This window comes from Uranotaenia lowii, chromosome 2, assembly GCF_029784155.1.
Source record: "Uranotaenia lowii strain MFRU-FL chromosome 2, ASM2978415v1, whole genome shotgun sequence".
Lineage (NCBI taxonomy): Eukaryota > Metazoa > Arthropoda > Insecta > Diptera > Culicidae > Uranotaenia > Uranotaenia lowii.
The window spans coordinates 176373015-176400660 of NC_073692.1; the positions used below are offsets into that span (position 1 = coordinate 176373015).

A 27646-nucleotide genomic window follows, 5' to 3' on the forward strand; every position below is an offset into this window, starting at 1 on the left:
AGAAACAACAGAGTTATGTAGCTTTGAAAAATGGTTATTTTTTATTTACAAAAAAATCTAACCGAAGCTAACTCAAAAAATAAAAATGTTAGAAATCTGAAAAAATACATGTGTTTTTAAGTCGCAAAAATGAACCAAATTTTCATTTTTGGGGAAAATCTGAAGACCCCCGGCGCAAATTGTCAGATAATAAAAAAAATCCCCACGAGTCCAAAATGAATTTTGAATTCAAAACTGGATATTGAATCTTGAATCTTGAATCTTGAATCTTGAATCTTGAATCTTGAATCTTGAATCTTGAATCTTGAATCTTGAATCTTGTGTCTTGAATCTTGAATCTTGAATCTTGAATCTTGAATCTTGAATCTTGAATCTTGAATCTTGAATCTTGAATTTTGAATCTTGAATCTTGAATCTTGAATCTTGAATCTTGAATCTTGAATCTTGAATCTTGAATCTTGAATCTTGAATCTTGAATCTTGAATCTTGAATCTTGAATCTTGAATCTTGAATCTTGAATCTTGAATCTTGAATCTTGAATCTTGAATCTTGAATCTTGAATCTTGAATCTTGAATCTTGAATCTTGAATCTTGAATCTTGAATCTTGAATCTTGAATCTTGAATCTTGAATCTTGAATCTTGAATCTTGAATCTTGAATCTTGAATCTTGAATCTTGAATCTTGAATCTTGAATCTTGAATCTTCATTCCAATTGATTTGCTTTAACAAACTAAATCAATTATTAACAAAAACATTAAATTTTCAGAAAAAGAATCAAAAACCTTGAAACTTTCTCAAGTTTTTTCTCTAAAGCTTCAGAAAAAAAATTGATGACAACCATTTCGTCACACCAGTTGCGCGCGGTCCAACTAAAAACATGCAATGTTTCACTAGTTTGCCAAATTGCATTTCGCCTGGAAGTTTTTTTGCTGGAGGATCTTGTTGGATAGCAAACTTTTTTCATTTTGAATGTTCGTTTTGAACAAGAAAAGCACCGGAGTTTTCGTTCCTGAACAAGAAGAAACAGTCATAATGAATCGAATTGATGACATTGAAGCTTGAAAACTCAATATCAATTAAAAAATCCATATCCAAACTAATTAATAAATATTTCAGACTTCCAGATTTTCATGAATCTTTATCGTCATAGTTATCACGTTATTTTGAATAATTTTGTATTTTTGTTTAAAATTCAACATTTTCTGCTTTTCTTTAAGCGTACAGTACTACAGTACTTACTTATTAAACTAAATTTTCTGAAAATCCACATAAATCCATGGGGGGGTTTTCGAAGTTTAAATTTCGCAAATATTAATAACAATCCCAAAATTGCATAAAAAATGTGAAAACTGATTTTTACAACTATTTTCATACTCCCGCCCATCAATAAATATCATAATCAAAGTTTCAAATCAATGCTTTTTCCGGTAAGTCATTAAGGGAGGGGGGGGGGGTAGGGTCTAACACTTTCAAAAAATCGATTTTTTTATTTTTTTTATTTTCTTATTGTAAAACATTTCAAGAATGTTGTGTCAAATTTTCAAGTCAATTGAAGCAAAACTGTTGAAGTTATAGGCCTTCATCTCCTCCTATCTAATACTGCAAGAAAGCAAGAGCAGAAACTTCAAACGCGTTTTTCTCGAAAGCACATTTTTAAAGTCCGTGGACATCGTCATTTGAAAACTACTTATCCGATTCTTTTCAAATTTGGAACATATTTTCTACATATAAAATACCAGACCCCAACGTTTTTCTTTTTTGATTTTTTTTACTTTGGGGAGATTTTAGAGGTGAAAAATGGCGGATTTTTAAGTGAAAAATCGTAGTTTTTACTTCAAACAGCCACAAAAATTTCATAAATTTTTTTAAGTTAAATAAAAACGTTGGGGTCCAGAAAAACATCTATTAAAAATATTTTGCTCTGATTTTTTGATTTCAGATGATTCTGTGCTGAGATACAGTGTCCACCGCAAATCCTGTTTTCTACAAAGCATCCTCGAAAATTCTCCGTCACTGGCTCATTTTTCAATATTTTTCTACGAAAAAATTACTGAATGTTCTTTTAACAATGCTTTGTATAATGCAAAAAATTTGAATACATTTGTTTGAACGATAGCTCTAGAAAAAAATCGTGAAAATGGTGTTTTTTTATACCCGTTAGACTCTACCCACCCCCCCCCCCCCCCTTAATAAATCATCGGAAATTATGTTCCTTATTCTGAATTAAGAATTCGCTTGAATATAAATTTAAAGCAATAAAGTTGACAAATATGAGTCAATATGTCCAAAACACCAGCAAACGAATGCGTTTAAAAATTTCGTATTGAACCAGAATATAAACCTTCGGCCTTGAGAATGAGCGCTTATGAAAAAACACATTAAATAGAACACCAGAGTTGAAAAAAAAATTATCCGAACCTATATCATATCAGGTAAGAAATTAACCATGATTAAAAATAAAAGAGAACATAGAATTAAAAAGCTTATTTTGACTAATTTTGGAGCGTTGAGTTTTTATCTATCAGCTTTTGTTTTCGAGATACTTTTGAAAATAGATAAAATTCATTAAATAAATTTGTACACTTTTTTGGCAAATTAGGGATATTATGGAAACAAACAATTTTGACTCAATGATAAACTTGCCCGAAGACCGTGAGTAATGGCTCCTTTGAAAAAAGTGATTGAAGTTTTCTTTTTGTAAATTTTCCCCAAACGGGATTGTTGACATAATTTCAAAGAAGATTAAAATAAAATTTAATCTCGGATATTTCTTAAAGCATGAGTGAAATTGTTTTGCAGTTTTCAAAAAAGTTGTAAAATGAGGAATTTAGTTTTCATGTAAATTCATTAGTTTACTAGACACTTTGATCAATTTTTATAAAAACTAATCAGTTTTTAAAGTTCTAATCATCTTAATTACACTTCTTTTCTACATTTACAAGTTAAGGGTTGATATAAAAATTACGCTGTAATATCTTGAATTTGAAAATATATTTAATCATGACTAGAATATTAGAATTATGAACGATTAGAAATTTGCATTCTGAATCTAACATTTTTTTTAAACACATAATTGATTATTATAGATTCAATGTATTTAATAGGAAAACAATAAGTATTAAATAAAATTATCAAGTGCAGGATTAATAGTATAAAATATTAAGCTCTGAACATTTTTTCACAGTATGTTGAAATATTAGTTCCTGGAAAGGACTGACTTTTAATTTCGGTAAATTTATTTAAAAATCAAAACGAAATACTAAGATGAAAAAGATAAGTTTTTTTTTAAATTGTTGTATAAAAACGTTGAACCATTTGGAAACAAATTTATATAATTGAAGGCATGTAATTTTCCAAATCCGAGGGTGAAATCTTTACGTTAATCCCTTTATAAATAAACCATACACAAAAAAGGAACAATATTTTGGTGCTCATTTTTTAATGATTGATTTTGTAGATTTTGGCGTCATGAACTGATATCTTTTGTCAGATCAGTTTTACTTATCTAGAGTTTATTAGTTTAAAATGAATCAGTTTTGAAAAGGCATCCGAGTTTTTTAATTATACTTCATTCAGTTTAATAATAATACTTTGATGATAATTAAATTTCCAAGTTTTTCAACATTTTGAAAAATATCATTAAAAGTACTACTGATCTTACTGAAAAAAAGTTAGAAAAAAGGTTTAATTTTTTTTTTACAAATTTGTTGAAACCTGCAAAACGATTTGGTTTTAAAAATTATCTAAAATTTCATTAAGTCTTAAACTAATAAACATTCATTAAAATTTTCGTATGATACAGAATGGGGTAATCAAGCCAAAAGAAAACTTCTATCACTTTTGTTTTTGCAAATAACTTGCTGTCTTGGGAAAAGTTGATTATTAAGTTACAACCTTTATTATCAATTATTTATTGTAATGTTTTGAAGAAAGAAATTTCCTAAATGATTTTTACTTATCTTTGAGAGTAATTTAAAAAAAAAACAATAGCTTAAAGAAAAGTCATTGCATTTTCGGATTAAGCGCATTATTCAAAAAAAAAATAATTTGCACTTCGGAAAAATGTGGCTTTGTGTAATTTTTCAAAACCTGTTGGAATGTGGAATTGAGCATTTAAATAAAAAAACAAGATACAAAAAATAAAAATGAGGTCAAAATCGGTTTCTCGAAAAGGTTCAACATCATTATAATATATGTACTACTAATTTGTTGATTAAAAATTCTTAATAAAATCCCATTCTTAAGGCGAGGTAGTGTTTCTGTGTGTCAAGATTAAAGTTTCAAAGCAGAACTATTATCAACTTATAAATCAAAATTTACAATTAAAAATTAGCAATGTCAAAATTATTCAAGGAATTAATCCGCCGGAGGCGATCAAATTTTCTGTTACGTTTGTAAACACTTATTTTGTTCTACGGGAAATTCCTTACTTCATCTGAAAATTGTACTTGGAAAGAATATCCATGGGGAGGGTTAAACTGCTAAAACCCCCCTCCTCCCCCCAGTTCGCACGGCCTTGTTGTTTCAATTAATTTCTTAAAGCTTTAACAAAGGGGTAGTAAATCTATTATATAAAATTCTCTTGTAACGGTGTTTGTAGTACTACTCCTCCGAAATGACCCAACCGATTGAAATGAAATTATTTTTAGAATATTCTGTGGGCATGCGAATCGGTTTATATCGAATAAAAACAACAAAAAGTCGCATCAATTGTCCGTAATCATTGAATTTGTAATAAATCGAATCAAATTAAAGTCATGGCCTTCAATTTTTTCGAGATTTTCTTTCCTTTGGGCGCCGAGCGGGCGGTTTGTTTTTCATCTCCATGGTTGAGGCGTCGCCAGCAAACGTCGAGAAAAGATAGAAACCAAGGCAAAGCATACTGATTAGTTGAAATATTTGGGCGCGCATTTCTAAATCAAGCATAATTTCAATGCATGTGGTGGCGATATGAAGCCTAGATGTGTTTTTATCTATTCGATTCCTACATCATTTGTACAGCACATAGTAATGCATGACGCCCAGATTGATATTTTGCCGATCAAATCAAAACCATTTAAACGATTTAAAAAAATGTAACTAATTTAAGTTCAGACGAAATTGTTGTCTGAAAAATATGAATTTAGTACTGATGCATATAAAATAATGGTATGACTCTTTGCGGACATTTAAAAACTGAAAGTGAGAAAATTTACATACAATTTTACAATTCAATACTCCTAGAATCATTTTTCGAACATGTACAAATGTGCTCTACTGAAGATATATGAAGTGCTTTTAAATTTACAGAACAACAACAAAATCCGTTGAAGATGAACAGACACTTGAACTGAACAAGAGCCTGTCCTTCAAAAAGGATCATACACGATTGAAGTTTATTTTAAGGTCTAATGCAAAGATTTTTTTTGATTTTTTGCAAGCTTTAGTGAAAGTTATCAATAAAATAAGAAGAATTTTCAGTTAAAACATACATATATTAGAGGCTTTAACCTAGAACAAGTGCAAACGTTCAACATTTACAAAAAAAAATGTAGACATTATTTCTTCATCTATAAATTCGAGCCCAAATAAAAAATCGGACTAAAAAAACTCAACTTTTTTGTCAAATCATTCACCGAAAAACTGTTTACAGGTTCACTGTTTGTTTACACAGAATTCAAGTACGTACTAAACATAAACGTGTGTTTTTGTTTACTATATTTTGGCAACAAAGACGAGACTTTAGATCCGCTTTTTTGTGATTGATATTCCAGAAACATTATTCTTTTGAAAGCAGAAGCAGAATTTTTTTTGATAAGTTTTTATTATGATCTGATAGTGCCGAAAATAACCATTAACTCCTGTCACTTCACACGGCAAAAAAAGTGGTAGCGCGCCTTTTAGCCATTAAACATATACCTTTTAAGAATTTTTTTTCTCCGAAAAGGTCAGAAAGGGTATCCCGAGTGTTGAATCTGAAGCGGATATTCAAAATTTTTAAATGTCTTTGTAAATGAAGGTCTTATAGTAAGTATTCAGTGTTCAGTATTCAGTGAAATTGAAGTACCAAGCATTATTTCTTTCTGGAGAAAAACTGCAGTTATATCAATGAAAGTTGATAAAAAAGACAAACAGGAACAAGTATTTAATTCATTTTGAAGTCTTTACACTGACGCATCTGAAAAAGAATAAAGTGTTTCCACTTGCATCAATAAATGGGACAAATGTATACTTAGATATTTCTTTTTGAAGGAATATGAAAGTTGAACTGTGATGATAGCCGAAAAACACTTTAATGTGTTCAAAGATTTCGAGGTATATTAACATGAAAACTTCCAGAGGAAACGAATGAACTCATGAAATCATCGTTGTCTAACAAGTTAGCTCTTTTCGATCTTTTTAATTTTTAAAAACTTGCATTTCAATCAAATGTTATTGAATCATGAAAATATCAAATAATCTTAAATAAAAATAGCAGATCACCTCCAACACTGTTCAGGGGCCGTTCAGATACCACGTGGACAGAAAAATGAGATTTTTGACCCCCTCCCCCCCCCCCTCCGTGGACAAGCGTGGACATTTGGCAAACCCCTACCCCCCTAACCGGATGTCCACGTGGACAAAATGGAAATTGTTTTTTTTTTCTTAATCTAATCTGACAGTTTGTCTTTTCGTTATTGAAATGGCTGATTTAAAAAAAAGAATTGATCGTTTCCCGATTTAAACAATTTTATAAATTTTAAATTTCTAAACTATCATATTTAAAAGTTGCCTCAAGTAGCTACTTTTTGTTCAAACTTAAACTGGAAGCTCTGAAATTTAAGATTTTGATTTAAAAATCTCAATATTTTTTCACCTTTAGAAAATATTGTGAAAGTAAGTTTGTCCACGTGGACATGACCTAAACCCCTACCTCCCTCTCCGTGGACAAGCGTGGACATTTCCATACCCCCTCCCCCCCCCCTAAGTTGTCCACGTGGTATGTGGACAGCCCCTCAGGAAATTTTTAAATCAGAACACCCCAATGCTTCAGTAAGAATCTTTAAAAACAATGGTTTAAATTGGCAGATATGTCCATTGGGATAAAAATCTAAATAAAAATGCCGTAATTCGGTTGAAGCAAAAAATCTAAACACATTCTTCCCCCATTCAAAACTGATCGTTTTCTTGATTAATTGGGTAAATGTTCAAAGAATTGTTTTTTTTTAAGAGGAGAAATTACCCTGAATTTGTTTTATGAAATGAATTTGCGGCTTTATCGGTGAGGGTTAAAGAGTTGAAATAAAAGACGGATAGAAGATCAGAAGAAAATTCTAAGGTGGTGAAAAGAGCGAAGAGCATTTGAAATAGAAGCTTGACCACATACTAAATTCTTTGTCCCGCACCAATTAACTGTATTGGTTAAGTAGTACCCAATAGAGAAGGCACTACATTTTTCGATACAGTTAATTATGGATGGTTCGACCGCCATGTGAGTGTGTGAGTGCACATGTGCCGAACGGACAAAAAATTGGTGCGGGACAAAGAATTTAGTATGTGGTCAAGCTTCTATTTCAAATGCTCTTCGCTCTTTTCACCACCTTAGAATTTTCTTCTGATCTTCTATCCGTCTTTTATTTCTACTCTTTAACCCTCACCGATAAAGCCGCAAATTCATAACATGAAATTTTTTGCTTAAACAAATAATTAATAATAAAACGGCGAACTTTTTTTTGGATATGGTTTTGATGAACATATGGATATTAATTTCCACTGCTGCTTGAAAATGGTCAGTAAAGAATCATCTCTAACGTTTTTTTTTTATTTCTGCAGTTTTAAAAAATATACCAGTTACTCGGGAGCTGAAAGTGCTGCGATATTCAAAATTCTTTTTCCATAAAGTATCATATGCAATAAATTTCAATTATTGAGAAACTTTTGATTTCGATTTCAACCTTAAAGTGAACTCGAGCAAAGCGGAGTAAATCAACTAAATGATTTTCAATAAATGAAACATTGATATTATCAACATATAGTTATTAATGAAGCAAGTTACAAAGAGTGGATGTTTTTAGCATGAGTCTTGCAAGTTTGGTGGTTACGTTGAGTGCTGAAAAAATCAAATTTGCAACGGGAAGCTGATACCTGATACCATTCGGGAATATTCAAAGCAAACGAATCAAAGAAAAGAAAATGAAAAGTATTCATGCACGTAAGATTGACTGAAGGTAATGTTTTGATAATTTATGTAAAGACCCGTAGAATTGAGTTAAAATTCTTAGGATTGATTCCGATAGAATTAAGCGGGAAAATTCGAGTAAACGGAAAAGAAGGATATGTTAAAAAAAACTAGGACATGTTCACGAAAGCAAGACAATTAACAATCAAGATTTGATGCTTTTTTTAAGTCAAACATCGAAGAAAAAAATGAAAAATGGCCGCCAAGTTTAACATGGTAAAACGAAGTTTACCGGGTCTGCTAGTGTCATATATATTTGAGTAATGACAACTTATCAAGCATGCTTTTTCAACAATCCTGGATACAGAATAATGATATTCCAGTATCCGATAAATTTGAGAAAATTTCAATATTCATATTGAGTCAAAAAGTGGCTCCAGAGAGTGAAACATCATAAAATCTTAATTTCTTCTGATGAGAATAGAAAAATGAGTTAAATCAATTTAAATTTCGTGCAAGGTTCCCGCAGTAAAATTAAGGAAACAAGACTGGCTCAAATGTCTTCCATCGTTATGATCTGTAACAATTACAAACGCGCCAAACTCACATGCGATTCCGACAGCATCACTTGTCAAGGCTTCTGTAATTTGGCGCATCAATTCAAGTGCGCTGGATTTCTAATCTACTGGACTACTACTCGCTGGACTCTAATCTACTGTAGATCTGAGATGTCTGTTGTAATCTTTTGAAAAATACCGCATTTCACCGATGGCTTGTAACGAATCTCTGATCCAGGATTAAACGTCTTTAGTTGCGGAAATGAAGTCGGAATTAGCCATGATACACAGAAAATTGGACAAAATCATTAACAACCGTCCCAGTTGAAATCCATCTCCTCGCATGTCTGCTCGTTGGCCTCTCCTTGACACCCCTACAAACAAGAGACGGTGAATCAAACTACCCACTCAAGCCTTCTGTGCCACAGCTAAAGACATCGAAGAACTCGTCACGGAATGTCTCCATTGCAAATCTGCCGAAGTTCACCAATAAGTATGAAAAAATGTCAACGTAAACACGCTTAGGTCTATTTCATTCAAGGTTGGAGTAGATCCCAAGCTCAAAGACGCCGCTCTTCCGCCTAAAACTTGACCCGCTGGAATTCTGTTTATTGAATTTGAGGATTTTGGATCAAAAAACTCATCGACACCTGCTGCCCGTGTCCTTCTGTGACCTGGCTCACTCCATCTTTAATTTTCGGGAGCTCTACACAACTGGTTGTACCACACCAATGATTGTCGACATTGAAAGTTTATCGTTTTTCGACAACAAGCCCCGCACGACCTCAGCCTCAAGTGTTTGTTACAATCTGATACAATCATCTTCGTCGTCAACGGTTTAAGCACTTTGGAAACCTCCGAGTCCTTCGACTCCGTCGCGCTGATTCCTGCCAACGTCTTCAGCCGCCCGTTCGTAGTCGTAGCGTTCAAAGTCCCAAATGTGTGCCGTGACAGCCGCGAGTCCAGGACAAGCTGCTCGCGTCGGGCAGAAAAACCCGAGGTCGTAAATCCCAGGGTTGCCAGCCAAAGGGATAAAGAAGACCGAACAACGGTCGAAGTAGACAGACCGCACTGCGGTTTGAAACTACAAAAATAAGGCATCATTTTCGCGTGGCGGATGCCGTGGATGCGCCGCGCTCGTGCGGGGAGTATCCGAGTAGAGCGGTTCCCAACGACCGAAGCTGCAGGGATAAGACTTGACCTTCTTCTCAGTGGAAATCGTTGGGAAAGGTTTATTCCACGATCGGAGAATACCCACGGGTAGAGTGGCTCTCGGCGCCGGGTGAGCCATTCGAGTCGGAGGCGTGAGTCTAGGATAAGCTGCTCTCGATCGACACACGACGGACAAAGTGGCAAACCTCGAATCCTGGAGGTAAGATGTCGGGCTTCGACTCGTTAGAAGAGAGGTCAGGCCTCGAATCTTCAGGAGGAGAGGTTTGTGTGGTCAACCCCGAGTCTTTATTATAAGGGGTCGGGTCTCGAGTCGTAAGAGGAGGGATCAGGCCCTTAATCAACGAGAAGAGGGGTATAAGTGGTCACTTCGAGTCATTACGAGGAGAGGTCAGATCTCGAATCGCTAGAGGAGAGACCGGGCCTTGAATCGTGCAGAGGAGTGGTCAATCTCGAGTCAATGCAAGAAACGGTCGGATCTCGAGTCTTTTGAGGGAAGAACAGGTCTCGAGTCGCGAAGAGGAGAAATTTTTGTGGGAATCTTGAGTCATTTCGAGAAGATGTCGGTCCTCAAGTCGCTAGAGGAGAGTTTGGACGTTGAGTCGTAAGAATGAGAGGTTTTTGCTGAAAGTGGTTTCGTCAATGAGTATTGCCTTGGAGCGCTCTAGCGCAAATAGACCTCCTACTACCAGGTCTGCGGCCCCAGATGGAGTTCGAGAACTTGCAATGCTCGTGAGATGATCTCCCACAGCAAATTTAGTAACGCTGGTCAATTTGCCACGTTTCGACCAAATTTCAATTTGGGTCACATCACCGGGACGCACCGAGCTTGACTTTTTGGGGACCTTCGAGCCACTCGACTCATTTGTGCCGTATCCAGCCAGCATCATCAGTCGTCCCGGCCCTGAGCTCGTCTGTGGCCTAGGGGTTCTCCAGCCTGTGAGCTTAGGCGAGTATAGTCCTTCTGGGCGTTTTCTTCCGCCTGATAATTCCTCCCCTTCTAGCGTTCAAGGCTCTAGCTCTGCGATGGAATCTAATGATTCAAACACCATTTACCATTATGTCGGTGGTATAAACTATGTATAGCAGATTATCTGCTCGCTAGCTCTTGGTCCTGCTACGACGTCGTCGTTTTCACGGAATCATGGCTGCACGAGTCTCTCGAGTCAGATATTTGGACCAGATTACGTTGTTTTTCGTTGCGACCGCAGTCTCCGTAATAGCAAGAAGACCATTGTATGTGGAGTTTTAATTGCTGTTAAATCCAATGGCACGACTGGGAACTTGTGTGGACCCGCATCGATCTTACCAACCGAAAACTCTACGTATGTGTGTTGTATCTCATTTTCTAGCTACAAATCCAAAATGATCTCTCTCTGCGCCCCCGAAGACGAAATTCTCGCCATTGCATTGGTGACTTCAATAAAGGGTGATACGCTCAAAATTTGGTCAATATCAACTTGACGTATTTCTTTCAATTTTGCATTTAAAAAACCTGAACACCCGTCATTTTGAAAGTGTGTGTGTGTAGAATGTTGCTTCTATTTTGATTTTGGAATTCACTCTTCAGTTGTCAAACTGCCGTCCAAGGAAGAAAAGCAGCGTATCAAAATTTTGCTCGCGCATCGCGAAAATCCGAGCTACTTGCACGCAAAGCTGGCAAAATCGCAAAAAGTTGCCAAATCAACCGTTACAAATGTAATTAAAGTGTATGGGGAACGTTTGTCGACAGCCAGGAAGTCTGGATCGGGGGGAAATCGAAAACCAGAAGCCGCTGAGACGACAAAGAGAGTTGCCGGTAGTTTCAAGCGAAATCCTACTCTCTCTCTCCGAGGTGCTGCAAATAAGCTGGGTATATCGTCTACAACCGTGCATCGAGCCAAAAAAACGAGCTGGACTATCGACTTACAAGAAGGTAGTGACTCCAAATCGCGATGATAAACAAAATACGACGGCCCAAGCGCGATCCCGGAGGCTGTACACAACGATGCTGACGAAGTTTGACTGCATGGTAATGGACGACGAAACCACGAAGTTCGCGAAGAAATATCTGGTTTGGCAAGCCATCTGTACCTGTGGCTTGAAAAGGAGCATTTTCATAGCTTCCGGGACTGTCAACCAAGAAATTTTCGTGAAAGAGTGTTTGAATAAACGTCTGCTGCCTTTCCTGAAGAAACACTGTTGTTCCGTACTGTTTTGGACGTATTTGGCATCTTGCCATTATGGTAAAAAGGCCATGGAGTGATACGCCGCCAACAACGTGCAGGTGGCTCCCAAGGACAAGAACCCTCCCAACACGCCAGAGCTCCGCCCAATTGAGAAATACTGGGCTATTGTCAAGCGGAACCTAAAGAAGACCAAAAAAACTGCTAAGGACGAGCAGAAGTTCAAGGCAAACTGGCTTTTTGCGGCGAAGAAGGTGGAAAAGGTGGCTGTACAAAATCTGATGGCAGGGGTTAATCGTAAGGCCCAGCAATTCGGATTTGGACAAGCGGAAGCCTAACTGAATATTTTTCCTGAATTTTATGCTAATTAAACTTGAAAAAGAAATTTAGTTTGATTTTTTAAATAAACGATTTCACCGATTTACACGCGTTTTCCCTTGACCAAATTTTGAACGTATCACTCTTTAATGCTTTCAACGATGTTATGAAAATGTTCAACCGCTTTTCTGAGCTCTCCAACTTTGACGTTAAGTGTTAGTTCGATTTTTTTACATTTGATTATAAATTCAGACAACAGTATGCACTTAGACTGAGTATGTGAGATTGGCCGGTTCAGTAGTTATCTTCTTAACCTATGTGAATGTTTCAATATTGGAAAACTTATTGGAGATATTCAAAATTGATTTTTTTTTACTTTTTCTTCTATTAAAAAAATATATTTATAATAATTTCTATACCAATACTACAATTGATTTTTGTGTAATTCACAAGAAACCAGTAAGATTCCGGACATTTTCGTATAATAATAAAAAATGAACAAATTTCGAAGTTTTAATTAGCACCTATTCTAAATGTTAAGGTTCTTCATTATAATTACATTTTAATGTGAAAAAATAACAAGATGTAAGGAAGATTCAAAATAATTTCATAAACTATTAAAAAATTTCAGTAGATACCATCACTTCCACATAATCGGGTTGTTGGCATGCAATTTTTGCTGACCCATCAACAACCAGAGGAACAGGAAAAAAAGGCAACGCAACAGAAACTAAAAATCGGAAAGCACCAACTTCAGAAAGCCAAACACAGTCTACAGTGAGCTTCAGCATCCGTCGAAAAGTCGAGCCAACACGTTTTCGTGTCACAAAGTTTACCATTTGGGGTTTTATTGTTGGCCCACCAGAAAATGGCATGGATGGCGGCTTGCTGGCAGTAGTGTAGTGTTAGAGGACCCGCATCGAGGCTAAGGTTCAGCTCCATCTTGGTTTGGATTAAGCCAGGGGGGGCGGGTGTTTGGATTGGATGCGATGGATTTTCCCATTCACACTTTCAAACAAAACCAAACAGCTTGATAAACGAACAAATCCCGTCTGCCTCCGTTTGCCTTTTCCTGAAACCAGAGCATGCAGTTTTCCTCCAGCACAGAACTTCCGTCAGAAAACTCGGTGATAAACAGCACCTTCAGCCGTTAACAGTTTCGGAACAAATTCAATCCGAGTCAAATTTGTGTGCTCTACTTTTGCTTGCTCTAGTGCTAAAGTTTTGCTTGACTGTGGGGCGGTAAAAAAGATCAGATTCCAACCAGTGACATTTGCTGGGAACTCACCAGAACGGGACCAAATCTGCACAAATTTAATTTAGACTCATCGGAATAGTCAACATCAAGTGTGAGTTTTTGTTATTCTGGAGATTAAATACATTTATTCGATTGTTTCTTCTATCGTTGAATAATAAGGGAGACAAGCTTTTTATGGATTAAAACAGGTTTTAATAACTATCGATATTTTTATTTTCTAAATTATTGGATATATTTTTATTTAAATTAATAAACGGATCAATACTTCAGCACATAATCCACGAAATGCTTTTAGTACCATAAATAGAGGGAACTTTGATCACTGTGATGATCATTGACAATATTGATCAACAAGAAAAAAATTCACAAGGTTATCAATAATAATGTTTCAAGTTTATGTATCATAAAACTGTTTTAAATGCTGATACATCAAACTTCAAATAAGCTCTATTTGCTTTGAGTTTTTAACTTCAAATTCCTAAAAATATATGATTTTTCCGAAGGCCTATAACAAACAGTGCTGCTGGTGACCATGAAGCACTTGGAAAGAAATGAATGACTATGTAAAAATTTAACTTTTCACCTTAGTGTGACTTTAGTTCTATGATTATGTTATTATTATTTTTTGATATAATTTAATTTTTTCTCAAATGGGCCATCTTCACTTAGTTATCTCAAATCAAATACCTGTACACAAAAAATGATAAGGAACTAATCTAGCAAGTTCTCAAAAAAAAACTCTGATTTGGTGTTTGTTCTGTGTAGTTGAAATTTATTTAGAAATTTTCAGATTTAATACGCCTAGAGTCAGTTGCGTGACCAAAGTTACCCCAAAATATGTAGCGTATTTTTGGATGAACATTCAATTGTAACTAAACAAGCCGATCGATTATTTCAAAATTAATATTCAGGTTGTGTACACCTTTCCACTGTAATCATTTTAAAACTTCCAGGTGTTTCGAAAATGAATCCTCTTTGAGAATATTTTAAAATCAATGAAAAAAGTAATCAAAGTAGTTTCAGTTTACGGTTTCCAAACAAATGATTAGCAGTGTCTTTTCTAGAACTATTGAAACACAAAAAATATCCTAATTCTGAAATTCTGTCACATTATAGAGGGGGTCATCACAACCAACTTTTTTTTAAGTTTTGCAAAAGAAGATCACTTTTCAATTTAAATGTCAAAAAAAATCAAAACAAAACGAGCTTCATATTTTCAAGTTGAAATATGAAGATATATTTAAATTAGCTTAACTTAGCTTGATTAACTACTCACATCCACCTTCAATCGTAAAACTCGAAATTCATGGTCATAGAAAATGTATAATTACTTATTCCAAAATCAAATTATGATAACAATCTCTTCGAGTTCCACAATCGCTGGCGTGGTTCAGTAGAAAAAAATCCACATCGCCAATGGATGCTTCTCTGTGATTTAACGAGGCCACCAATTTTTTACAAAGGTCAAAAGAATGGTTCTTGGTATAAGAAACTCATTCTAAATGTTCAAAACTGATGCTCTCTCTTTGAACATCAATAACGACGCCGGCCACGCCCTAGAGGTCAATAGATAGTTGTGGAAAAAAAGAGAACGGGATAGAAGATATGAAATTGTGCTTTAGGAACGAGGTTACCTCTGCATCCTGGGAACGTAATTTTGGTTGAATTGTGGGTCTCAAAGATAAATTCGGAGACACTTTTGACTAGTTTTACGGTGAATCTTGAAGATTATTTTTCTAATTCTTACTAGTTCGTAATGAGAGATTTCAATTGATAAGAAGGCATGTTTTTATATTGAGTTAAATGGAATCAAAAAATTAACACGTAATTTGCTTTTTTCAGTAATTAAATTATTTGAATTTTTCTTCAAATTGTTATAAAGTATGTCATATGTAATGAATTAAATATGTTTATAGATTATTATGACAACCAAAAATTAAAAAAAATTGCTTGCTTAAAGTTAAGCAACCTTGTAAAATAAACATCCTCTAGATGTGAAAATATTTCACCACTAAGTATGTCACATAGAAGTAATAAAAAAATATGAAAAAAAAACAAATCTATTCAACTTATCTTCACACATAAGTGTTATTCCTAAATACATAAATTTTGATGGTAAGATTTAATTTTTAAGAAATTATGAAACTCGTATCAAGATGCTCAATTAATTATCTATGTTTAGGTTTGATACGAAAAAAAATATTGAAAAAAAAAACGAATATTGTGATAAAACTGACTTTATTTATATTTTGGTATATACTGGTGAAACATTGATAGGTTTAAAAAAAATCAAAATCATTTCATCAAAATCACGAATTTTTTGCGACATTATTATTGAAAACAATTGTTCAATTTTGCACATTGTAAACAGTGTGGAATTTTAGAACAATTGCGTACTGGTTTTTTTCTTTTGATTTACGTTATAGAAAAATCAAAAGAATACTTCGTCTACACGTTTTCGGAGACCAAAGAACATGAATATTTGACTTCAAAGGTTTAGTACCTGATTAGTATGTTTGGATGACAGCATTCCAGGAATACAGAAAATGGATTAGATTTTAAGGTGTGATACCGATTCTGGAGTTACACCATCCTCGAACACATCGCAAACGTCCTTAAATGTCTTGATCGTTGATCACTTGTATTTCACGATCAATCGATTAATATACACAAATAAACTATTGAAATTAGGGTTTGAGAGAGCTTGACGTCATGGACGGTCAAGTTTGTATATGCAGGTATATTTAAATTTGTTCATATAGTAAAGATAAGTTGATAAATGGTGACGGAAAAGATTTAAGATGAAGATTAAGAAATAAATTAACATTAAAAAAATAACAAATTTACTAGAAATAACGTCAAAAGTATCTGGCTCTAGCGTAAAATTTAACAAAAAAAACACTGCATGGAAGTATGTTCTTTATGTAATTTTTATTGTGAAAAACATTCAGTTTTGAACTCACAAAAAAAAAATTCTTCGTCCTAATTTATTTGGAATTTCTGTGTGATAATTGATTGCGATTTTTGAGAAAATGTTAGTAAACATATTTTTGAGTAAGAAAAAACAATTCACAAGAAATAAATTTATTTAACTCGTTGTAGTGTTTATTAAAATAACCCATTAAAAGAAATGAAAAGCATTCACACTGTTTGATGGAACACTGGAAGAACTTTTTTAAGTTTTAAATGTGAAATTTGATTCTTTTTCTATTGAAAACTACTGATAGAGAGAATTGGCATGAAAAAATACGTTTTCATATTGCACATCTTTATTAAAAAAAATTTGTTGTGCGTTGGATGAAAAAATGTCTCCTCTATAATGTTACAAATTTTCAAAGTCTCAAAACATGACAAACAATACAACATTATTTTAATAAATTGTTCATTTTTTGTATGATATCGTCTGAAATTAACGAAAATCGGTTCTTTGGATTTCAGCACTCAGTCAAAATAGATACTCAGCTGAAGAAACTTTGGGGTGTCTCAAAATTGCATAATGTCTGGGAATCTGGAGGCTCACCCTTCAAATGGTAGATTCGAATGTGAAGAACAAACTTTTGTATGCGGCATACTAAAAAATGTCATGTTCAAAGGTTCCGCAAACGCAATCTTTGAAAAAGGTCCACATTTTAAAGATTTGATTCTGGGTCAAAAAATCTCCACAAAATTTTGTATTTAACTGACCGGTGCTCGGGAACGGATGTGATTTTTTCTGACGTCGCGATTTTTCCGCTTGGTTTTTTTAAGAGCTGAGTTTTGTGTATTGCTTATGTGTGAAGAATTTTGAATCTTTTTCAAAAAAGTTGATCTTGGGACTTCCTTCAACCGACTATCAACTTTGAACTGCAACGAAGTCGTGTTTGATACGAGGTTAGACGGAGTAAATCAGGCAGATAAGAACAATTTTCTTATACAAAACATTAATCAGAAGCGACCAGGCGTTTATCAGCACGCGTTTTGTCGTCGTTCCGTAAAATTTGAAGTATCTAATGTGTGGTTTAGATTTGTATTTTTGCGAAAGATGGTGTTTTTTCTTCAATAATTTCACTTTTGAACCAAGGAAAGTCAAGTGGAAAAAGCAATTATGTGTGAAAATGTGATAATTTCGTAAAAATTCAAGTGAGCAGATCTGAGGGGCTCTCCCTACGCCTTCCGGACTAAGCCAGAACTATGCAACACGAGCGTCGATCTGGGAAAAGATGAGTATTTCGTATCATTATTTTCATTTATTTTTCAACGTCGACCCTATGTAAATATTAATATCAAGAGTCAGAGATACTTAGTCAAAGAAAAATTTTGGTAAATTTGGTCCTGAATTTTTGACATTATATAGTTGTAGTCAAAGCATGCAATGACATGTTTTAACTTGTGTTCAAGTTTGGCTGCAAGAAAGCTACGTTAACTTAATATTTTCTGAGAAAGCCTACATTTTGGCGTTTATTTGTAGTAGATACAGCAGAAAGTTAGAATCCTGTTTTTTTTTTTAAATATCAAGTCATTTAGCTTATTTCGATGAGTAAAGCGTGGAGAAAGAACGAATAGATGAATAAACGTATGAATTTTGTTAGGTTAGGGAGTGTTAGGGAACACTGTTTCGTGATTGGATCGGGTTTTTTGCCGTAAAATTTATTAGAAATTGTATGAAATGTGCGTGTCTAAATATTTACAAATTGAATGTTTTTATGAAATAGGTTCATGTGCAGCAAATGAGCAAATTCGAAAGAATAGGAGTGAATACTTTGCGCTACTGGTTTTATGATGACTCGTTTACATTGTTGAAGTTTTGAAAAGTTTCACATCAATCAAAGTCAGAAGTGACGCTGATGTCAAAGATAAGTATAGGGTAAAATACCTAGAATTCGACAGTTTTTGCTAGTTTTTCCAGAAAAACCAAGTAAATAAATTGATTGCTGAAGTTTTTCATATCAAATATGATTGGTTATATGAATCGGAGTTTTTCTTCATTCTCTACCTTTTTAATTGATCAAAAGTCCCAAAACAAAGTTTTTTATTATCTTTTTACAAAAATCTCTCGATGGTCTAGTTTTCGACATTCAATTTTAGCAAAAATTAAAAAATATGAACAAAGATAGCTTGAGCCAACAAATAGAAAGATAAGCCTTTCCTTCAAAAATTGTCGAAAACTAGCTCCTGTCGAAATCTAGAGTATCTACCCTATATTTTTTTATATATTTTTTCTTGTGATTTGGTTAAAATTTTATTGCATAGGGATTTTGTTGTCTAAAAACATTATTTCAATCGAGATTTGGAAAGTCCTGCGGATCATTTTAAACTTTCATGGTACATCGTATAAAATATAACGAAATATTAGGGCTCGTATCCAAATTTAGCTTTTTAATTGCATGAAAGTTTTTTTTTATATATTTCGTATTGATGAGACTACTGCCATCTAGCTGTTGGACAAACGGGTGGAGCCTGGTTCGACAATATGAGTGTTTGGACATAATAAATTGCTTTGTGTTCCAACCGTTACTAAAAATTTTCTGATCATTAACCTCTCATACTATCCATAGAGTAGTCGGAAAGATACGAAGGCAAAATAGCTGATCTACAGAAACCCAAATGTAATATTCCATAATCTAATTATTATTGCGGTGAGTATAATGTTGGTAAGTATCGTAATTTCCAAATTCCTTAACAGCATTTAATGTATCAATATTCCATATATACTTTCCCAAATGACATAAATTCATATTTAGGTCTTTACATATTCAAAATATTATATGAAGCGTTTGGTAGGGATCTCCACGCTTCATTCCGCCCCTGTATCCTGTATCTTTTGCGGTTTTCATCACATGGTTGGCCTGGCCGTAGTAATATCTGCAATGCATAGGAATATGTAACAGGTAATACGCTGAAAAGAAAAAAGATAGACGCAAGTCTCCCATTTTCCAGGATGCCTACATGTTTTGGCCATGTTGATGTAAGAAGAAGAAGAAGACAAAATTTTGTATTCAACTGACCAAAATGTGTACCTAGCGTAAATTTCTTTTTAATATCAATGCCATTAAAAGATGCATATTTTTATGCACTTAAACTTTGACACTTAGATGATTTAGGGGAATTATCACAAGACCATATGAGAAATTTGAGCTGAATCTGATAACGAGAAGATGCTGCACTGAATCTCAAGTGTGAAAGGGATTCTGAGACATTGAGTTCTGAAAAAAATTAACTAAGACTAACATTTCATCTGAAGACTGCAACACGATTGGACTTAAAACAAAAAATTTATGGCGGTTCAAAGATTGTGTTTCGGTCGCAAATTGTCGTTTAACACGCAATGAGTACATTTTTCTCATTGTGTTTCATATGACAATTCATATGAACCGAAAAACTTAACATTTAGTTTGTAGCTCTCAAGACAACGAAAGGTTTCTATAATACTTTCAAACACCTCCTAATCCAGAAAGGGGGGGGGGGGGGTCCCATACGAAATCAACAAAAACTAAACGCAATGTAAACAACTTTTGAAAACTACTGAACCGATTAACGTAATTTTGGTGTGTAGGCGTTTTTAAGACCGAGAACGGTTTCTATTATACTTTCAAACTTCCACTCTCAAACTAAGAAATGGAGGCTCCCATACATAAATTACGCAAAAATAACAAAATTTCAACAATCCTAAAATGATTTTTGACTCTCTTCTTTCAATAGGAAATGAGAAGAGGGAAGGGACTACCATACATGTTTTTTCTATCATAAGAGAACAAATCGAGCAAATGGATACAAATTTGGCATGGGAGAGTATTGAGGTACGGTATATGTTTCTATGAATTTTTAGTGCCCATCTCTCCTTCTTGTGATATGGGAGCGTGTTTGAGTACGAGTTATATTTCTATTATATTTACGAGGAATATTTTTTATTATAATTTAAGGCACCGTCTCACGGTGTTTCTGTGAGAAAACTTAATGTATCGAAAATTTGCATCACTAATTTTTGCACCTTTCGAAAGCTGGGTCTCTCTCCTTTCTTTTGAGCTCAAAATTTAATTATTTAAGTTGTAATGTGACAAACAGAGTGATTAGGTTGGAACAAATATCAATTTCTTGTTTTGTCACCCCTCCCCCCTTTCCCCTTTCGAAATTTCCAAAAAACACGAAGTTTGAAGCATTTTATGGAAATTTCGAATAATTTATCAAATATTCGAAAGATTTCAAGAGCTAAAAACAAGTTGTAAACGATCAGAGTTTTATCACCTACTGTATCTTTGATTTTGTTGAATTTTTCAATAAAAAAATACTTGGTTTATATGTTTTATGCAATGATATAGTCTACAACTTTGTTGCATACAAGCTTTCGTGCAATTTATAAAAAAAAATGGTTTTTTGGTTTAAAAATTTAATAATACGATCGATTTTTAAGGTTAACAAATCATCCTCAACATTTATACACTCGACAATCAATAATTAAGCTCATAGAATACTATTCCTCGTCTTGGTACAATCAGTGATGAGAAGTTTTATTAAATTTTTCAAATGAAATAATAATCACTCTGTTTCTCACATTACAACTGTAAATTTGTATCACTTTGCTGTCTTCTAAAAAGTTGTAGCCAGGGAAATTTTCGATTGAATCAGTTATTGACATATGTTGTCGAATAAAAAAAGAAAAAAAAAAAAAAAAAAATAAACGCTAAAGGTAAGTAGAGCGTTTTTCAAGGTATAGTATGATTTTGTCTTTGAAAAAAATCATTAAAAAGGTTAAAAAATCATCAAAAAAATAAACTGTTCTAGATCCCTTGATGGATTATTTCAAATTTGGGCAAAAATGAAAGGAGAAAGACCCAGCTTTTGAATGGTGCTAAAATTAGCGATGCAAATTTTCGGTAAATAAAGTGGTTCCATCAGAGACACCGTGGTTCTATCTTCCATGGGGAATCTAGAAAGGGAGAAGTGGAGGTCCCATACAATTTTCATATTGCTTAGTTCGAGTAACTATTCGAGCAAATGAAACCAAATTTTGCAACGGGTGCATGTGTCATATCAGGTTATTTAGATACGAATAGTGTTTGCGGTAGTTGGTGAGCTCTTCCCACTTCAGCTTTCAAATTTCCATTAATAAGCTAAATTTACTTGTGAACCCTGGATGGTCGTTTCTGATACCCGGTCTCCCTCCAAGGTTGCCGAAATTAAAAATTTATAATTTTTTAAAAGGTTGAGAAAATTTGTGATTTCTGTGAATATTTTTAAAATTCTGTAATCTGAGACACAGATTCTGTGACGAAATTTTGCTCGAAATTCTGTGATAATACAGATTTTTCTGTTATTTTGGCAACCTTTACTCCCACCCATGGTGAAGAAAAACAACCGCGGTTAAGAGTAGAAAAATTGGTTGATAAATGGGTGCCATGATTTGAAAACAAAAGCTGTGCGGGAGGCCCTTTTTTCTTAGGTGGGAGGAGCTCAAACTATTACTACGATCTTCAAATTTGAGGCCGATCGGTTAAACGGCGCGGATTTGTATAAGGCAGGGCCGTAAGAAAAACCGAATCATGTGGGGGGGGGGGGGTTGGTGACGTATTTTCACCTAGGATTTTTGCCCAACAATGCATAAATAAAAATAAATTAAAATAAATTAAAACAAATTATGTTTGTAACTATATGATTATTATTGTTTACCTAAAGAGTGACCTATATTTTTATAACGAAACCTTAAGAAACAAAATATGAAATAAGCTTTCATTGATTGTTAAAATCTTTGAATTTGTTTAGGAGTCTGGTAGATTCAACTAATTTGATTTGAGCATAAAATATGGGTAGCCTTCTATTTCTTTAAAAAAATCTATACTCAAATCAAACAAGCAAAATCTTCCAAACTTCTTTGCAAATTCCAAGATTCTAACCTATGATGTAAATAAATACAATTTTCCTAAGAAAAAGCTAGCGATAAAAAAAATTCGGATCAATTTTGCTTGATGCAAACTTGAACCCAATTTATGATTCTAGTTTGAAATTCGGGTTTTAAAAAAACTGTAATATTAATAATGTTAAACAATACACCGAGAAAACAAAAGGTTTTGTGCAGAATTCAAGGGTGAAGTACCTGTACCTGATACATGTTTCTTGATAAGAAAAAATATTATTCAGAATAAATTCTATAATAAAAATTCTGTGGATGATTTAAAAAAAAAATTTGAGATTTTTTTCTTAAAACAAAACTGAAAAATTAACGCCAATTGTACTTAACATTTGTGATTTTCAGCTAAATTGTGTGTATAAACTTATTTTGGTTAAAAAATTTGAAATCTGGAAATTAAATTGACAAATAGATTTTTAAGTTCTGGTTCTCTTGAATTCCTCAACAATTTTATGTTGATTGAAACACTCATTTACAAGCTAAATCTGTTTCTGAATTTTGAATCTGCATTCTGAATCTTAATTCTGAACCTGAATTTAAAAATTGAACTTTGAATCTGTTTCCCAGTTTCTATACGATTTCTGAAATGTACAAAAAATACGATTTCCGAATTTTAATTCCAGATCAGAATTTTAAGAGCCAAGTTTTGGATTCATTATAGTACTATATAAATTCTGTAGTTGTGGTTAAATATTAATTTATTATTTCAATTATTTATTTTTATTCTGTATTTTGAATCTAAATTTAAATCGAATCGCTATTTTAAAGCATTAAATGTATAAATTTTTTCGTAATAACTAAGTTTGAGAACCTCGAATTTGAATATCAAACAAAATTCTTTTTTTCATATTCGGAAAACTGTTATCAAAATATTAAAGTTGCATATGCCTTACGAGAAACATGACTCAAATTTAATATGAAATGCAAAATCAAATTCTAACCAGGAAATCAAGAATCCTAAACTGGCTACAGAATCAGAAAAACAAAAATGAAATACAATTTTCGTTAAGGGAACCAGAACCTCCGAGATGGGATAAACTCGCGCAAAGGGAATTTTCGTGCCTTTATGATAAAAATCATTTATTGTGAATTTACTATTGCTCGGAAAAATAATATTCCTATACCAACGGAATCTGCAAAGTTTAGGAAAAATCAATTGAGAATTGATTTTGATGAAAATTAAACAACATAAAAGTTATCTAAGAGTAAAGTACTCTGAGTTTGAATGTCGCAAAAAGGCCTCCATCTCGAATATCTGAATATCTATACTCGATCAGGAGAGCATATCAAAATAATAACTCAAACGTATCTCACCAAGATATTTACATCTGATTCAGTTATAATTAAGTACTCAAAATTTTTGATTTTAAGTTTCTCCAATATGAATTATATCTAATTCTGATTGACAGACTTAAATGAGGTTGAGCTCATTTTCAATTATTAAGATTTTTTTCGGATTGTCCTTAAATAAAATGGTTATATCTTACTTTGATAAACGAATAACTTTTTCTGAAACACGGACATCGACCCAAACCGTACTTTAATGAGTTTCGCTCAACAGATTCTTAAAATAGAATCCAAATTTTAGGAAACCATAAATGGAACATGGTTCCAGCAAATAATGTGGGTTATTGACATTCCACTAGAAAGTTTTCTCGAAGCATGCATATCTAGATAAGTTATAATTCTGATAGGTTTTGTTCTGCCCACTATCAAAGTATGCTATCTGGACGAGATATAATCTAGATCGGAGCATATCAAAAACTGATATAATTTAGCTATGATCGTATAGACTTTCTGATATAATTTGAGATATTTCAACATCCTACGAGTACTGAATTATAACTCATTTAGATAGAAAATAAATTAGTATCAAAATATCTCATCTTGATATAATTTTGTTTTCCCCTCCTGATCGGGTAAACAAGTTAGAAAATTTTGAAAAAACTGTAGCAGAATTTTGAACTTGGGATGGGTTTTTGAGGTTTTGGCATTAATTTTTAATCTAGATTGTTACTCTTGAATAACTTTACTATACCATCATAATTTGATTATGAATTTAAAATTTTAAGTGGAAAGTAGAATACCTTGCTGGCTTTTTTGGTCCCTCATGGGGAGGGTTTAAGCCCCAAACCCCCCCCCCCCTGTTCCTACGGCCATGGTATAAGGTATATATAGATATAGGCATAGTCTAATTTCAAGTTAATATGCTGTAAAAGTTAGAACGGTACCTGAACCCGTAGATAAACTCGATGCGTTTTCGTGGGACTAAAAAAATTGTGATATTTTGAAAATTAAAGGAGACTTGATCCTTTAATCAGGGTACTTTCAGCTTTGGTTAAAAACATGCAAAACCTGAAGATAAAAGTTACATTGACTTTTTTGGCCAAATTAGATTTCATTTCACAGTTTATAAGTGTGAGAGTAAACGATTTCTAAAAGTTTATTTACAACCCTACATTCATTCTAATTTAAAGGCGCAATTTTCTTATTTTTTGTTAAAAGAACTTCTTTGGGTCCTTTTCAATAAGAAATTATCGGATAAATATTAGTGTTTTGATAAATATGATAAATATCGTGCTTTGGAATGATCAACATCCATTCAGAAAAATATTTTTTCAGATTGGAGGGTTCAGGTGAAACCATGACATACATTTTTGTAAACCTCTTTTTTTTTATTGAGAGTTCACTATAGGTTTGAAAATATGTTATTAAGAAGTTCAAATAATACTCAAACGAATGACATACTGGATAAATAATCTAATTTTAATTTTTTTTTCACGTGGTAGCATTTTAAAGTGATAATTAAGATCTTAAATTCACATTTTGTTGGATTTATCAAACAGAGTGCAAAAATTCAAAAAAATAAATGTTTAAAAATATTTGAGAAAACAGGTTGTTCTTTTGCTTTATTTGGCATTTTAGAAAATTCGATCTATGTACCCGATCAGGAGAGCATATCAAAATAATAACTAACATGTATCTCACCAAGATATTTACAACTGATTCAGTTATAATTAAGTACTCTAAATTTTCGATTAAAAATTTCTCCAATCTGAATTATATCTTATTCTGATTGACAGACAATTGAATGGGGTTGAGCTCATTTTCAATGATAAAGATTTTTTTCGAATTGTCTTAAAATAAAATGATTATATCATATTTTGATATAAGTGCAAATTTTTATGAAACACGGACATCGAAGTCAATGGCTCAAACCGTGCATTAATGAGTTTCGCTCAACAGATCCATAAAATTGAATCCAATTTTTGGGAAACCAAAAATGGAGCATGGTTTTAGCATATAATGTGGTTTATTGTCATTCCACTAACAATTTTTCTCGAAGCGCTCATATCTTGATAAAGATAAGTTATGATTTTGATAGGTTTTGTTCTATCCAATATCAAAATATGCTATCTGAACGAGATATAATCTTGAAAGGAGCATATCTAAAATTTATATAATTTAGCTATGATCGCATAGATTTTTTTGATATAATTTGAGATATTTTAACATCCTACGAGTACTGAATAATAACTCATTTTGATAGGAAAAAAATAGTATCAAAATATCTCATCTTGATATAATTTAGTTTTTTTGCTTCCTGATCGGGTAATACATTCCACTTTCGAGATATATCTAAGGAATCAATCCCCAGGGATCGAGTATCCTCATTTCCCCCTATAGTCCAACTTATCTTTTTTTATTAGAACTAGATAATAAGGAAGTTATAGAGAAAAAAAAGCTGCATAACATACCCCACACGTGGTACGCAAGCCAAAGCTGGTGGTAATCAAAGCTCGAAATAGAAATCATTTTGAGTTTGAAGAATATTATACTGCGAATCTAGGTTCATTCAGAAAATATGTTTAAGACCCCAAGATGTTTTATATTTTAAAATAACCAATATTGAAATGATTGCGAATTAATTCACTTAATCACTTTAAATTTTATTTTTCAATTTTATTTTTTTTCATTCTTTGTTCAACTGGACACATATATAAGATTTTTACGTAGATATGCATAATTCAAAGTAGCAATTTATTTACAATTCCAATGAAAAGAGAAGTCAAACCTACAAGTTATTTCCTACTGTACTTGTAACAAAAACTGCTTCAAATTACAAACAACGACGGCCTCCTCACTCGACGTTAGCTCTGCAAAACATAATAATTAGAGTTTATGAAAGTTTTCCGCTGTAATTGAATAACTCATAGGTACACATATTACAAACTTTTGATTGCTTATGCCTTCCCTTGCTTCCATGTGCTTCCAGGTACCACGAGCAGAATATGGTAAACTTCGACCAGCAAAACGGCTTCTCGGTAACTCCATTCCAGCCGACGACGGGACCTTCGTCATCTTCCACGGCGGCGGCGCCATTTTCCGGCACCGGAAGCCATGGCCTTGGAACAGCGATGGCCAACGACCAGCAGCATCACGCACCGTTCCACGAAATGAACAGTCAGCAAAATCCGCTAGCAGCCCATCCTCACCCGCATCATCATCATCATCATTTGCAGCACCTACATCATCACCTGCAATATCTGCACCGGCAGCACAATTTCCCTCATCAGCACCATCATCATCATCATCATCACTCGAGAGGATCTTCTCCGGGTGGCGGCATCGACGACGACGATGCCACTTTCGGGTTGAATGCCCTGGATGTGCTGGCTGCCCGGCCGGATGCAGCTTTATGGGATGATCCGTCGTCGTCCTTCCCGGGATCGGATTCTTCGTCGTGGGGAACGGACGATCCATCTCTATCGTCTCCATCGACGGAAGAAGGGGCAGGAGGTTTCACAGGGGAACTTTCGGCCCTAGATCGATTGCATTATCTGGCCCACCTGAATCACAGCGGGCTGCTTCGGTTGCTCTACTCGCACATACTTCCGTCGGCGACCAGCGTCCTGACAATCAAGGGGGTTCACTTGAAGCACGCCGGCAATTATACCTGCGCTCCGTCCAACACCCAGCCGGCCAGCATCACCGTACATGTGCTGCAAGGTGAGTACGAATTATTATCAGTCATCAGTCGGATGGGGGTTCTCAAACTGAATAGATTTGAAAAATCTTGAGATAGGGCTTAATTCCTTGCAAACGAATTTGAAAAATTTGACCCTTTTGAACCACGTGAAGGAGGTATTTTCATTTAT

At 33.9% G+C, this 27646-nt stretch overlaps 1 protein-coding gene across 2 annotated transcripts in view; it reads left to right on the plus strand.

The window, feature by feature from the left end:
- The window catches only part of LOC129744755 (uncharacterized), a 429246-nt gene that overhangs the window by 374243 nt on the left and 27357 nt on the right, over positions 1-27646 (plus strand). For both annotated transcript variants that reach the window (XM_055737450.1, XM_055737451.1), the window contains one exon: positions 26764-27497. In XM_055737450.1, the coding sequence (XP_055593425.1) occupies positions 26764-27497 (734 nt within the window). The remainder of the gene's footprint in view (positions 1-26763; positions 27498-27646) is intronic.